This window comes from Myotis brandtii, unplaced genomic scaffold (genome assembly GCF_000412655.1).
Source record: "Myotis brandtii unplaced genomic scaffold, ASM41265v1 scaffold212, whole genome shotgun sequence".
In the NCBI taxonomy this organism is placed as follows: domain Eukaryota; kingdom Metazoa; phylum Chordata; class Mammalia; order Chiroptera; family Vespertilionidae; genus Myotis; species Myotis brandtii.
This window is the reverse complement of record NW_005357931.1, coordinates 1,010,254-1,022,306: the sequence shown is the minus strand read 5'-3', so window position 1 is coordinate 1,022,306 and position 12,053 is coordinate 1,010,254. Positions and strand designations below refer to the sequence as shown.

At 53.0% G+C, this 12,053-nt stretch overlaps 1 protein-coding gene across 1 annotated transcript in view; it reads left to right on the top strand.

The window, feature by feature from the left end:
• Positions 1-12,053, top strand: part of RNF165 (ring finger protein 165) — an 84,068-nt gene that overhangs the window by 65,924 nt on the left and 6,091 nt on the right. The window contains exons 2-3 of the mRNA XM_005865743.2: positions 5,474-5,789; positions 7,272-7,382. Coding sequence (XP_005865805.2) covers positions 5,474-5,789; positions 7,272-7,382 — 427 coding nt within the window. The remainder of the gene's footprint in view (positions 1-5,473; positions 5,790-7,271; positions 7,383-12,053) is intronic.

Below are 12,053 nucleotides of genomic sequence, written 5' to 3'. Positions count from 1 at the left end.
CTTTCCTGTATTACCTCCCTGAGCAGCCTGCCTCGGGATGGATTACAAAGGATGGGTTATCTAGCCACATGGAACTTGCATGTGTCCCAGGCTGGCAAAGTCAGTGTGGGCCCTTGGGAGGCTCAGGAGATGCAGGAAACGGAATTCTGAGCTGTGTCAGTGCAGCGGGTAGAGGAAGCTCCTGGGGCCACACTGAGTGGAGCAGGGAGTCTGCCTCCAGACACCTGCCTGTGGCTTGCATCTCCTCCTTGCACCTGTGCTCAGGCCTCCAGACATGGGCCCTGAGTACTCGGGCTTGCTCTCTCATTGCTACCTTGCTTCTTCCTCTTTCCTCCATCACCCAGGCCAGCGTTTCTGTGCCTTCATAGACCAGTTTGGCCTAACCATGATCAGGCAGAAGGTGGCTGTTGCAGTGAATCTGTATCATTTCATGGTGAGCTTAGAAGGGGACCTGGAGGTGTTCTAGCCCAGCCACACTCCTCTGCTGGGCAGTTAGTTGGCCTCGCATGGACATCCCCAATGATGAAGAACTTTGGGGAACACAGTGACATTCTAAGAAATGTCTTCGTTATGTTGATCCAAATCTACCAAAATGAGCTGAATCCCTTTGCCTGCAGCTATTACCTGACCGGAGCCTCCTCTTCCCTGAGCACACCTGTTCTCATATCAGACACTGAGTCCTCTAACAAGCCTGGTCTCCATCACCAGAGTCCAGCTCACCGTGTCCATGTTAATTCGAGGTGCCGGGAATTGGTGCCAGGACCCCAGAAGTTTCTTCCATCCTCTCTCATCAGTTAAACCCTGGGAAACATAGGACCTAAACACAGCCTTTTGCATGAGGACTTCTAGGGGCCCCATAGGATTGCCTTGCAACAGAAACACCCAATGGGCTAGAAACACCTTGGCCTCCTCCATAAAACCGGGGCTTGTCCTGGGCATTTTCTTAGGCGAGGGAGGGAACCTGGGGCCACTGGCCAAGGTGGACCGGGCTGAGCCTATGCATTCCTCCTCACCACAGCCATTCCTTGGCATCTCCCACAGAAGAGATCCAATCCCTTCCCCATGGGCCCTAGCAACTGGTTTCTTGCCAGTTCATGGTAACTTCCTTCTGCAGGAACGAGCTTCCTCCTGGGGGTGCTTGGGAGGGGAACGAGGAGGCGGGTGGGACCACCAGGGCCTTGGCATGCCATTTCTGGGCAGGAGGATTTCTCTTTGGGAGTACCACGTGTACATGGATGTGGGCATATGAGGGTCTGGGTGCTTGGAGGAAGGGGGGCCTGAAATGGCAGGGGAGGGGAGAGCACTGGGACCTAGGAGGCCTGAACTCCAACCCCAACTCAGACATAACAACCCGAGAGCACTGGGGCAAGCCACCTAACCTTTCCCAGCCCCGGGGTCCTCATCATAGAGTGAAGGCTGCATGATCTCTGAGCCTTGTTCGGCTGGAATATTTGATGATCCCATGAAGAACCATATTTCCTGAGGAGCTAATAATCTGACACTTAATATTTTTAAGATAATGGAGGTCTTTCTTCCTTTTCTTTCCTTCCTGCCCATTTTCCCCCTCCCCCCTTTTCCTTCTCCTCTCTCTTCCATTCTCTCATGTCCCCCTCCCTCCCCTCTTGGAAGATTCCTAAGCCCCTCTAAGAACAAAGGACATTTACTGCACTCCTGAAAGCACCCCCTTAACCACTTATTATTGGAGATAAAATGTGTCCACAAATAAAATGCCAAATATCACAGGCAAATGCCACCAGTCCAGCGGAGAGGACAGTCTATCTGACTGGGAGATTACACCTGAGTTAAGATCAGTCCTGGGGAGTCGAGGTTGGACTGGATGCGACTGTAGGGTAGCAGGACCAAGGGGCAGAGAATGGAGGCAGGCGAGGCCCTGGGGTGGAGAGGAGAGTGGGAAAGTGAATCTCAACAGGCAGGAGATCTGGGTCCGGGCTGCCCAGCTGTGGGAGCCGGGGGCTGTCCCAGCATTCAGTTCACAAACACCTTCCCGGGAAGATGAGGGGCCTGGCCTGAAGGTGTTCGTGGCCCCAGGCAGCCGAGAGATGTCAGCAGGTGTGTGACCCGGTGCCATCAGTGTGGGTCCCATGCCTAGAAAACGGGGCCTGGAGAGGTGCGATGTCCCATCCAGGGCTGACGGTGAGGGGTGCCCCTTGACCTCGAGGCAGAGCCCTCACATAGGCCACTCTGCCTGCCTCTGAAAGCCGCTTTGGTGGCGGAGGCTTCCTCGCTGACCTCTTGTGGGCAGATATTTGCTTTTCAAAAGGCTGGTTTTCTACAAAACTTGGGAGCTGGAGTACAGAAAGGAGTAACATCTGCCTCCAGCCCTAGCTTCGAGGAAGTGCTTAGCAGTGACAAGCCTGCACCTTCGGTCCCCGGTCCCTGCCAGCTAGCTGCCCCCCACCATCCTCTCTCCCACACCATCCTGGGGCCTTTGCCCTCCCCCAGCCCCTCTCCCCTTCCCAAGGCCTGCTCTGCCTCCACCTGTGAGGGAGAGTGATGCTGGGTCATGAGCTGAGTGACCCCAGGGAACCTGACACCCTGAGAACTGGCCTGGGGAGGATGGGACACGCCAGACTGGCTTCCCTGGAGAACGTGAGGGTTTGGTTCCCACCCTCCTCTCCCAGGGTCCCACATCCCTGGGAGGAGGGGGCCGATTTGGCCCTGGTTGACGGGTGGGCCTGCCACAGGGACTCTGGGCCGGCCTTTTGCTGGAGGCACCCACCCTTGTCTTTGCCCCACAATGTGTCCTGTTCTTCCCTTTTCTCTTCACCTGAGGGCTCAGAGGTGGTTGCTCTCAGCCCTGGAGTCTTGAGAAGGAAGCCCCTTTACTTGGGGGTGACCGCACTGGTTCAGATGAGAAGACAGCCAGCATATTCCTGCTGCCGAGGAGGCTCTCTGCTCTGGAGAGGCCTCGGATAAGCCTCATGGCTCTGCCTGGGCCACCGTCTCTGACATTCTGACTTCTTGGCCTGGCTCCTCTCTGCTCCTGCCCAGGCCCCCTTGAGGCTCCTCTGCACCCCTTGACTCGGTTCCCCTCATCCCCAGGCCAGAGGAAACCCCAGATGGGCCTGTGTGTCCTCTGGGTGTCCTGGACCCTTTCTGCACCGCCCTCCTCCTTGGGAGGTCCCCTTGCTTCATTAAACGCCCTAGTTTCCTGGCTCTGCCCTCTCCCTCCCATCGACAGTTGGCCTTTAGGGAAGGCCTAGACTGAAATCTCCCCTCTGTCAGTGAACCTTCCAGAGACTCGGGACCTCGTCACTGTCGTCTCCACCACCTGCCCGAAGCCCTGGGCCTGAGCCTCTGCTTCTCCCTTTCCTTCCCTGCAGCGAAGCCCTGTGGTTTCTTCCCACCCCTGATCCACTCACTCTCCAGCTGTCAGTCTGTTGGGCTCCCGGCCCACGAGTCACGAACCAACCACCAGTGTCCGGGCACTGGTGGAGCACCTCTTACGTCCCGTGTGCCAGGTGGGCATCAGGTGAGGCTCGCCCTGTGGGCTTCCCTGCCCCAGCTGCACAAGGCTTGACCTGGACCTCCCCAGCCTGCCCCACCTCCCTCAGGCCCCAGGCCTGAAGGTGCTGCTCCCAGCCAGCTCTGAGGGGGTGCTAGCAGTCACCATCCACTTCCTGAATTCTAAGATGCACGTGTTTTTCTTCATGGTGCTGAAATGGATTTGGGTCTTACACTTGACGTGTTACTTTAGTGCTTTGTTTATCTGTTTCTGGGAGACCCTTCCTTCTCCCCACTCCCTAAAAATGTCACTTGGTTCCTGGTGAACCTTGCAATCGATGGCATTTGAGCCCCGGGGAAATATAAATGGTTAGTACTAGTATAATCGGGGACATCTGCAGATTATTTTTTAACCCAAAGGAGTAACTCTAATGGGAAAAATTGTAGTTCTCTATTGAAGGGGCATTTGGGGATGTGAGTGTTGTTCAGACGTCACTGATCATTGGCTTGTCATGGGCCAGAGATTCCACCCTTAGGACTTCACTCCTCTGGGCTTGGAGACCAAATAGAACAGCGATTATCTGCTACTTTCGCAGACCCCACACGACACAGGGCTGCAGAGAGATGGGGGTCCCTGAATGAGTGTCTCCCGGCTTCATTATAGAGTGGCCAGTTGGGGACCCAGCCATTTTATTGGGGTGCTCCCAACCAGAAGCATCTCTAGAGCTTTTTCTGGGACCAGTGTCCAGTCTAAGGCTCTGGAGAATGCAGGGGAGGGGCGCCTGGGTGACAGCTCTCTCAGAACCCAGTGGCGGAAGAGGCAGGGTTTCCAAAGATCCATTCGTAGGCGTTCGCCTAACCCTCCAGTTTGAGCATGTGCATCGCCCTGCCTTCCTCTATTGGAGCCTCTCTGGCTCAGCTTCCCCACAAAATGACAGGGTGAGCAGCCCCAGACTGCTTTCATATGACTTGTCATCCCCGTTCTCAGCTCCACCCTCTCTCCTGCCTTCCACAGTAGCCACTGCCTCCAATTCCTGACCTTCCAGCACGCATGCCAAGATCCTGCCCCCCCCCCCCTTCTTGCTGACCATCCCTTTGGTTAGAACTTGGTTTCTGGTTTCTCATCTCTGCTAACTCCCCATCTGCTTTCCAGCTTCCAAAAATCTGTTGCCACCTGTTGCCTGCTCCTGTCACCTCTCCTATTCCCTCTGTCCTTGTCTGTTTGTCTGCTCTTTGCCCCTTTGCTCTCATTTCCGAGGGGTTTGGGGAGGAGCTGCACCTGCTGTGTTTAGCAGGAAGCCTCCGCAAACCGTCCTGACTGCAGTGCCGGGAGCTACAGCTTTGCTCCTGGGGAATTTGTAAGGCCTGCTTGTCATCGAGCTCAATTTTATTTAGCAAAGTAATGCAGACCCGGTTAGATGTTGCCTGAGTCCAGCTTATTCCTAGAAATGGTTGCTTTTAAATAAATTATAATATTAGAACATATTGCTTAATTATATTGGGGTGGTTAGTTTTTTCCTTAAAACTGCATGGAAAACACCTTCTGGTTGTTTTCTCTCTGGAAACGAGGGTTCCCACGGGCTGGGTCCTGGCTAGCCAAGGCTTCAGGGAGCTCAGAGCTTGGCTAGGCCGATCACAGTGTTCTCTATGTGGCATCTATTAGAAAAGGTGGTGAGGTCAGAGGTTGCATGGGAGGAGTCTAATTCAAGAAAGCCAGTCTGCCTCAGGGACCTCAAAACCCCTTTTACAAGTGTGTTAATTTTTTAAAGGATGCTTATCTATTCATTAAAGAAAGCATCCCTCTCTCCTCCAACATGTAAGGCACCGGCCTTTCCTTGGCGTATTAAAGATGACCAAATGGACATAAAAGCAATGACCTTGCTGTGTCCTCATGAAGGACTGGAGTTTCAGCAGCTGCAGGAGGTGTCCGGGGTGGTGGCGGAGTCTGCGGGGGGAGGGACGCAGCGCTGGTCCTCACGGGGTCTTCTCTCTGTCCTTGCCTCTCCAGGTGCCCCCTTTCAAAGGTCTCAGCATCCGCACGCTACCTCCTGCCGCCACTTCCACCTGGGCCCCCTGCAGCCGCAGCAGCTCGCGCCCGACTTCCCCCTGGCCCACCCTGTGCAGTCACAGCCGGGCCTCAGCGCCCACATGGCCCCGGCCCACCAGCACAGCGGCGCCCTGCACCAGTCCCTGACCCCGCTGCCCACCCTGCAGTTCCAGGATGTCACAGGTCCCTCCTTCCTACCTCAGGCCCTGCACCAGCAATACCTCCTGCAGCAGCAGCTCCTGGAAGCCCAGCACCGCAGGCTCGTCTCGCACCCCAGGTGGGTGCTTCCTGGTGGCTGGTGGGGCGGGGGTGGGACCCAGGGCAGTCACTACGCAGCCCCTAAGTGGGTCTGTGCCGAGGCCGCTTTGGCTCAGTTAGATGAGAGGGACTCATTCAGGCAGTGGGAGCTGCCTGGACTCCACAGGGCTCCCTCGGTAGCCAGTGTGCATCCCTGTCACATTGCCCAGGTAAGGGACGGGAGCTGGGCAGCTGGTGGTCACTGATGCTTGCCGTGGAAGGTTGCACCTTGTGGGAGATTTGACTGGGCACCCTCCACATCCCCACTAGCTTCCTGGTCACCTGGTTCTAAGACCCAAGATCCCTAAGGAATAACCAAAGGACATGCTGGTTCGGCCCTGCCTTCAAAGAGCCCCTGGTCTGTTGGAGAGACCGGCTATGAACCAAATGGAGAGTAAAGTTAGACATCACTAACCTAAAGGTCTGAAGGCGCCGGGGAACCCTGGGCAAATCGCTTCCCTCAGGAGCCTCAACTGTCATGAGAAAGAGTTGGACTAGCTCAGTGGTCCTCAAGCTTCTGTGTTTATGGTTTGGACTATTGATACTTATTAGAAATTAAAACAGAAATTTAAAAAATACTTATTAATTCATTTAAAAATAACCACAAACTCATTATATGTTAACACCAATAATACATTTTTGAAAAATAGTTATATTAATGCGGTAAGTAGAGTGACCCCTTTTCTTTTTTAGAACATATTTGCAAATCTCTTCAATGCCTGGCTTAATAGGAGACAACTGTGTTCTCGCGTCGGCTTCTGTTGCAAATCACATATCACACAGTTACTGGAAATCTCCAGTGCTCACTTGTGAGAGAATGAAAAAGGAAATACCCTCATAGAAGGATTATGAACATAGTTTTGAGCTCATAACCCCTATGGAGGATTCCCAGGGGAGCTGCAGCACACTTTGATAACCTCTTGGCTAGATGATCTCTAAGGCCATAAGCATCCCTAACTGTAGGGGTGAGTGCTGTATGGGGTCAGAGGGAGGAGGGGTCACCATGACTGGATTGTTCAGGGGGGCCTTCCTGTAGGAGGTGGCTTTGACCTGGGCTGTCAAAGCTGGGAAGAGTGTGAAGAAAGGGTCAAGGAGAGAAGAGCATGCGGGGAACAGAGGGTGCACAGAGGTGGGAGAGCCTGCAGGAAGCAGATCTGAGTGTCCTGAAGACAGCCCACCAAGGACAACGGAAGTAGGAGAGGGAGCAGAAGAGACAGGGAGCTGGGAGGGGCAGGTGACCTGCAGCAGACAAACCCAGGAAGAGGCCTCAGTACAGTGGGCAGCCCAACAGAACAGGAATGTCTGAGTTCCTGGCTGCTGTCCAGCTGGGACGCTTCCTCAGAGTTTGGGACGAGGGGCAAAGCTCCTGCTCTGTAGGCTGGCTGGGACTGCTCAGAGCTGCTGGGAGCTGGGCTGGCCTGGGCAGCCCTGACTCCATGGGCCTCCTTCCCTTCTGGTGCAGGCGGAGTCAGGAGCGCGTGTCTGTCCACCCCCACCGACTCTACCCCAGCTTCGACTTCGGCCACCAACTCCAGACACCTCAGCCCAGGTATTTGGCTGAGGGCACTGACTGGTGAGTCTTTCCGGTCCCTGGGAGAGGGATGGAGGGTGAATGGTCTTGTCCAACCCATGGAGTTTCTGTTTCCTTCCCTTGAGTGGTACAGGAGGCCCAGTCCTCACGCCCCAGGCTGTGCCCCTGTCCCCAGCCACCCTCAAGGCCAAATGGTCCCCACCAGGCCCGGTCCTGACAGTTCGCTCAGATGTGGTTGGGTGCCCATGTGCCCAGATGAGGCTCAGGGCTCCTGCTCCTGCAGGGGAGGTGGGGGCAGAGATACAAAACATTTGCTAAGCTCAATGAGGGCTAGGAAGCAGTGGTGCTTCGGAGGAGGGGCAGAAAGAAGAGTCAGGGAAGGCTTCCTAGAGAGGGTGAACCTCAAGGAGCCCACAGAGAAGAGCCAGGGCATGCCAGCAAGGAGACAGCCAGCCAGATTGGAGGCAAGGACTCGGGGGAGAACCTGGGGAGAGGGGTTGAGGTGGTGTAGGCGCTGGGCAGCTGTGAAGGCTTCCTGCCATTTCCTGCACGTGGGATGGAGGTCTTTGTTGCCCTGGGATGTAGTGTTGCTTTTGGATCCTGGGTCCCACCAGACTCTCTGTTCTAGCTCAGGAGAGGGCTGATCTAAACTCAGGTTGGATCTGAACTCCCAAACACTTGAAAAACTCATGCAGTTCCCTGAAGTAGTTAGAGGTAAAGGGCATCATGCCTGAAACTTATTTTTAAATTAGATCAGAAAAAAATTTCATAGAGAAGTATATGTGTGTGTGGGGGTGGGGGGGTAGAAAGGGAGGGAGAGAGAGAGAAAGAGAGTAAAATAGTAAACTGTTACCACTTGGGGAATCTGGGTGAAGGGTATCCAGGAATTTTTTGTGCTATTCTTACTTTGAGGCAAAAAACTTCTTTTTAAAGAATGTAGAAACATATATACAAAATAACAGAAAAACCTCAACGGGAAGGATAGACTAAACAAAAAGATGTGCAGTGGTGTCATTTCTCAGCCAGTTAGTCACGCAGACTGGCTCAGTCCAGGGCTGCTCTGGGAGCAACCTAGGCCTGGGCATCGAGGAATGATTCCAAAGGATAGCGCTGGTTGATTGACGGCCAACGGTGCTCCCAAGACAGGAAGTGGTTGTTTCAACCTGCTCTGCTGTCCCCGGCCCCTGCTGGTTCTCAGGTACATTCTGTCAAATTGAACGCTCCCCGTAAAGACAGATTGCACGGCGGCCGACTTCAGCGCAGCCTTTTCTAATTAGCAGATTCAAATCAGGGAGATTTAATTGCAGTTTGGATTGAATTCTGTCCCTCAGCATCCAGTCAATCCAATCTATTTCAATCCGGCCCACATGGGCACCCAGAGCCCTTGCACACCCTGAGCGGTCCGAGCAAACACAGGGGTCCAACTTGGCGAGTGGGACTGGACAGGTGATACAGGTGAGAGTCGTGGAGAGAAGTCGGGAGGAGCAGCTGGGCACTGCCCTTGGCCACTTTGATTATTTAGCAAATCTCCTCCCCTTCCTCCCTCCTTTCAATCCCTCTGCATTCCTGACCCCTGCTGGTCTGGGGAAGCATAAAGACTGAGGCCCAGAGGCTGGTCCATGTCCCAGCAGCGGCTGCTGGGAGGCCCTGTCCTGAGCTCACCTGAGCCCACTCCTGGGCCCTTTCTCCCTGTTCAGTCCCCACTTCCCAAGTAGGAAGCGCTTTCCAGAGGAGGAGGCGACCCTTTCTCCTCCCTTGTAATTAGCTCTGCTCCACAAGGGCCAGCTTCCTGTGAGTGACAGAGGCCTTTTTGTGATCGTGCTGATGGCATCCTGCCCCTCTTTTCCAGGGAGGCCTCTCCTGCCAGGAGAAGCGCGGTCTGGAAATGAGATGGCAGGAAATGAATTCTAGGAGGGCTACTCCTACCTCCGCGAGGAGCCCTGGATGGGAGGTGGGGAGAGTGTGTCTGCAACCCCTCTCCACCCCCTTTTCCGTTAGAGAAGCATCAGAAACCACTGAATTCTGCTCCAAATTATTTCAGGAATTAAGACACCTCACCTGTCCTCGTCTAGCCCCGGCCTTTTCCTCTTCCTTGAGGATATTTTAGTTCTACACAAGCAGCTTCTCTCAACCAGGATGCATGCTCCCTTTCTGGTCGTGGCTCGGTAACCTGACCTTGACCTTGAGCCACCACTCCATTGTCTCCATCCTTATCATGCTCCCTCTATGGCTTAATCCTGGCTCTGTGGTTCCAACTCTGGCCCCCGGTGCAGACAGCACCCGGCTCTACCACCCGCCCCTGGCCCTGCCCAGCGGAGACATCCAGGCACCTGGACCTGAGAAGGAGGGTGGGCGAGGACAAGAGCCTCCTCCTATCCTCCTGCAGGCAGCTCTGCCTCAGCAGCCTCCCGGCTCACACTTTCTGAGCAAGCTCCGTGCAAAGGACATAAGGTTCCGTGGGGCAACCAGACTGCTCCACGCTCCAAGGCCACTGGCAGCGGAAGACAAAGTTGAGGCTGATGTTTAGACGCAGCTGATAAAACTGGTGCTTTGAGACAATGTCCATGGAAATCTCCAGGGCACCATTCTGAGCAACCCGGTGGCTCAGGCCTTTGGGGTGTTTCTATGACCCCTTTCAAAACTCAGCCGTGTTCTCACAGGCCAGTGGCAATAGCAGGAAGGCGGCAGGCACTGCTTCTCCAAGGGCTGAAGTCTCCTGGGCCGAAGTCCCGACCCAGGCTCTTTTAGGGTCCGAGCAGCATCCGCTGTTCAGGGATCCTGGGGTTAGGAAGGACTCTTCTGATGAGATGAGAAGAGGGAATCACAGAGCCTGTCCAGGCCCAACCTGGGCAGATCATCCCTCTCACCCGAAGGCCGAGGTGCTTCTCCACTCAGCATTTTTGGATTTGGAGCAACTCTACTCCGAGTTCCTTGCAACTTTGCTTTCGCAGAATTCTCTGAACGTGTCTTTGCTGCTTTGACTAGGCTGGGTCCCCTGAGACTGCAAAGAGTCAGAGTTTCAGCCACAGGAGGGTGCCCATGGAACTCCCTCAGCGATGCAGGTCATGGGATAAGCTCGGGCAAGGGTCAGAAACCCTGGTGACGCTAACTAGCTAGCCAAGGAACATGGAAAAGGCCAATTTTCAGGCCAAAGATAGGTCTGAAGAAATAGGGGCCAGCCCTGGCCGGTGGCTCAGTGGTTAGAGCGCCAGCCTGCCGACTGAAGAGTTTCGGGTTTGATTCCTGGTCAAGGGCACATATTTCAGTTGCATGCTCAATCACTGGCCCCAGTTGGGGCTCATGCAGGAGACAACTAGTCGATATGTCTCTCATACATCAATGTTTCTCTCTCTCTCTCCCCCAAACTCCTTCCCTTCCATTCTCTCGAAAAAAATCAATGGAATAATATCCTCAGGAGAAGTTTAAAAGAAAAAGAAAGAAAGAAACAGGGGCTGGACTACTAAATTTCTAAGTTTGCTTCTGACTGGCTCCAAGAATTTAACTTTTGAGGGGTGAAGGGGGTGAAGGGTGATGGAAGAAGATTTGGCTTTGGATGGTGGGCATACAGTGCAATATACAGATCTGATATCATAGAAATCTACAGCTAAAATCTATATGATCAATGTCACCCCACAATATTTAAGGGGAAAAAAAGTTTAACTTATTTCCCAAAGGACATATTTATCAGGAGTTGTTTCATGGATCCCGACTAATATATATAGAAAATCTAGGAATATATACATTATAGATGTATCATGGCTGGAAGCAGAAATCAGGTATTTTTTCTGTAGTTCCCCTGATCTGGATTCTGCTGGTCACACTCTGGTGGCATCGCTTACAATGTTCCTCGGTGTCCTATGTTCCCCACAGGCCAAGGTTTGAGCAGATTTTGGTCCAGCTCTTACTTTTTGGCAAAAATACTTTAAAGGTGGTGTTGTTTTTTCCAGCAGAAGCTGGTTGTCTCTCCTTTTGAGATGTTAGTAGCCATTGACGATCCTTGCCTGCCAGATCCTTTATTTCTTTAGGATATACAAAAAGGAGTTCAATCATTCCTTACTCATTTATTAGCCAGAAAAATTTTATAAGAGAAATTTCCCTTCATCAACTACTTGGTTACCCTGAAGTACAGTTAATAGAAGAAAGACAAGATAAATGGTTGTCTGCCCGCCCCACCACCACCACTTTATTTACTAGTTTTCAAAATGCAGAGTTGGTTCCTTAGCATTCTTCAAAGGGACCAGTGTTCTTTAGGGTCACTTCACCTTGTGGATTTGTACCTGTCTGATGTGTTTCAATCTATTGCATTTATGCTCATTGACATGCAAATTGTCCAAACTCTGGCCAGTTTCCACCTCTTCTGGATGGTTTTGACATGACCCTGGTAGTGTTTTCAGTTACGATAAAATGTTTCACTCAATTTCATTTTGCACATTTCATGCTCCAGACCTGAAATTAGCCATTTCCCCAAGGAGCCCTGGTTCCTTTTCAGTTGCATTAATGGATCAATTTTTAAGTAAAATAAATTTTCCTATACTTTTAGGAGTGGGGTGGGGGTGGGGTCCAGGGTAACAGGTCCCAACTCACAGAAGCTGAGGTCCTCTTCTCTTGTTTGCTCCAAGTGGTTGAAGTATGGCCTCTACCCCCTCCACTATATTTGGACCTTGTCTTTGCTCCGCATCCCTGACCAGCTCTATCCGGATTTTTCTTTTAGCA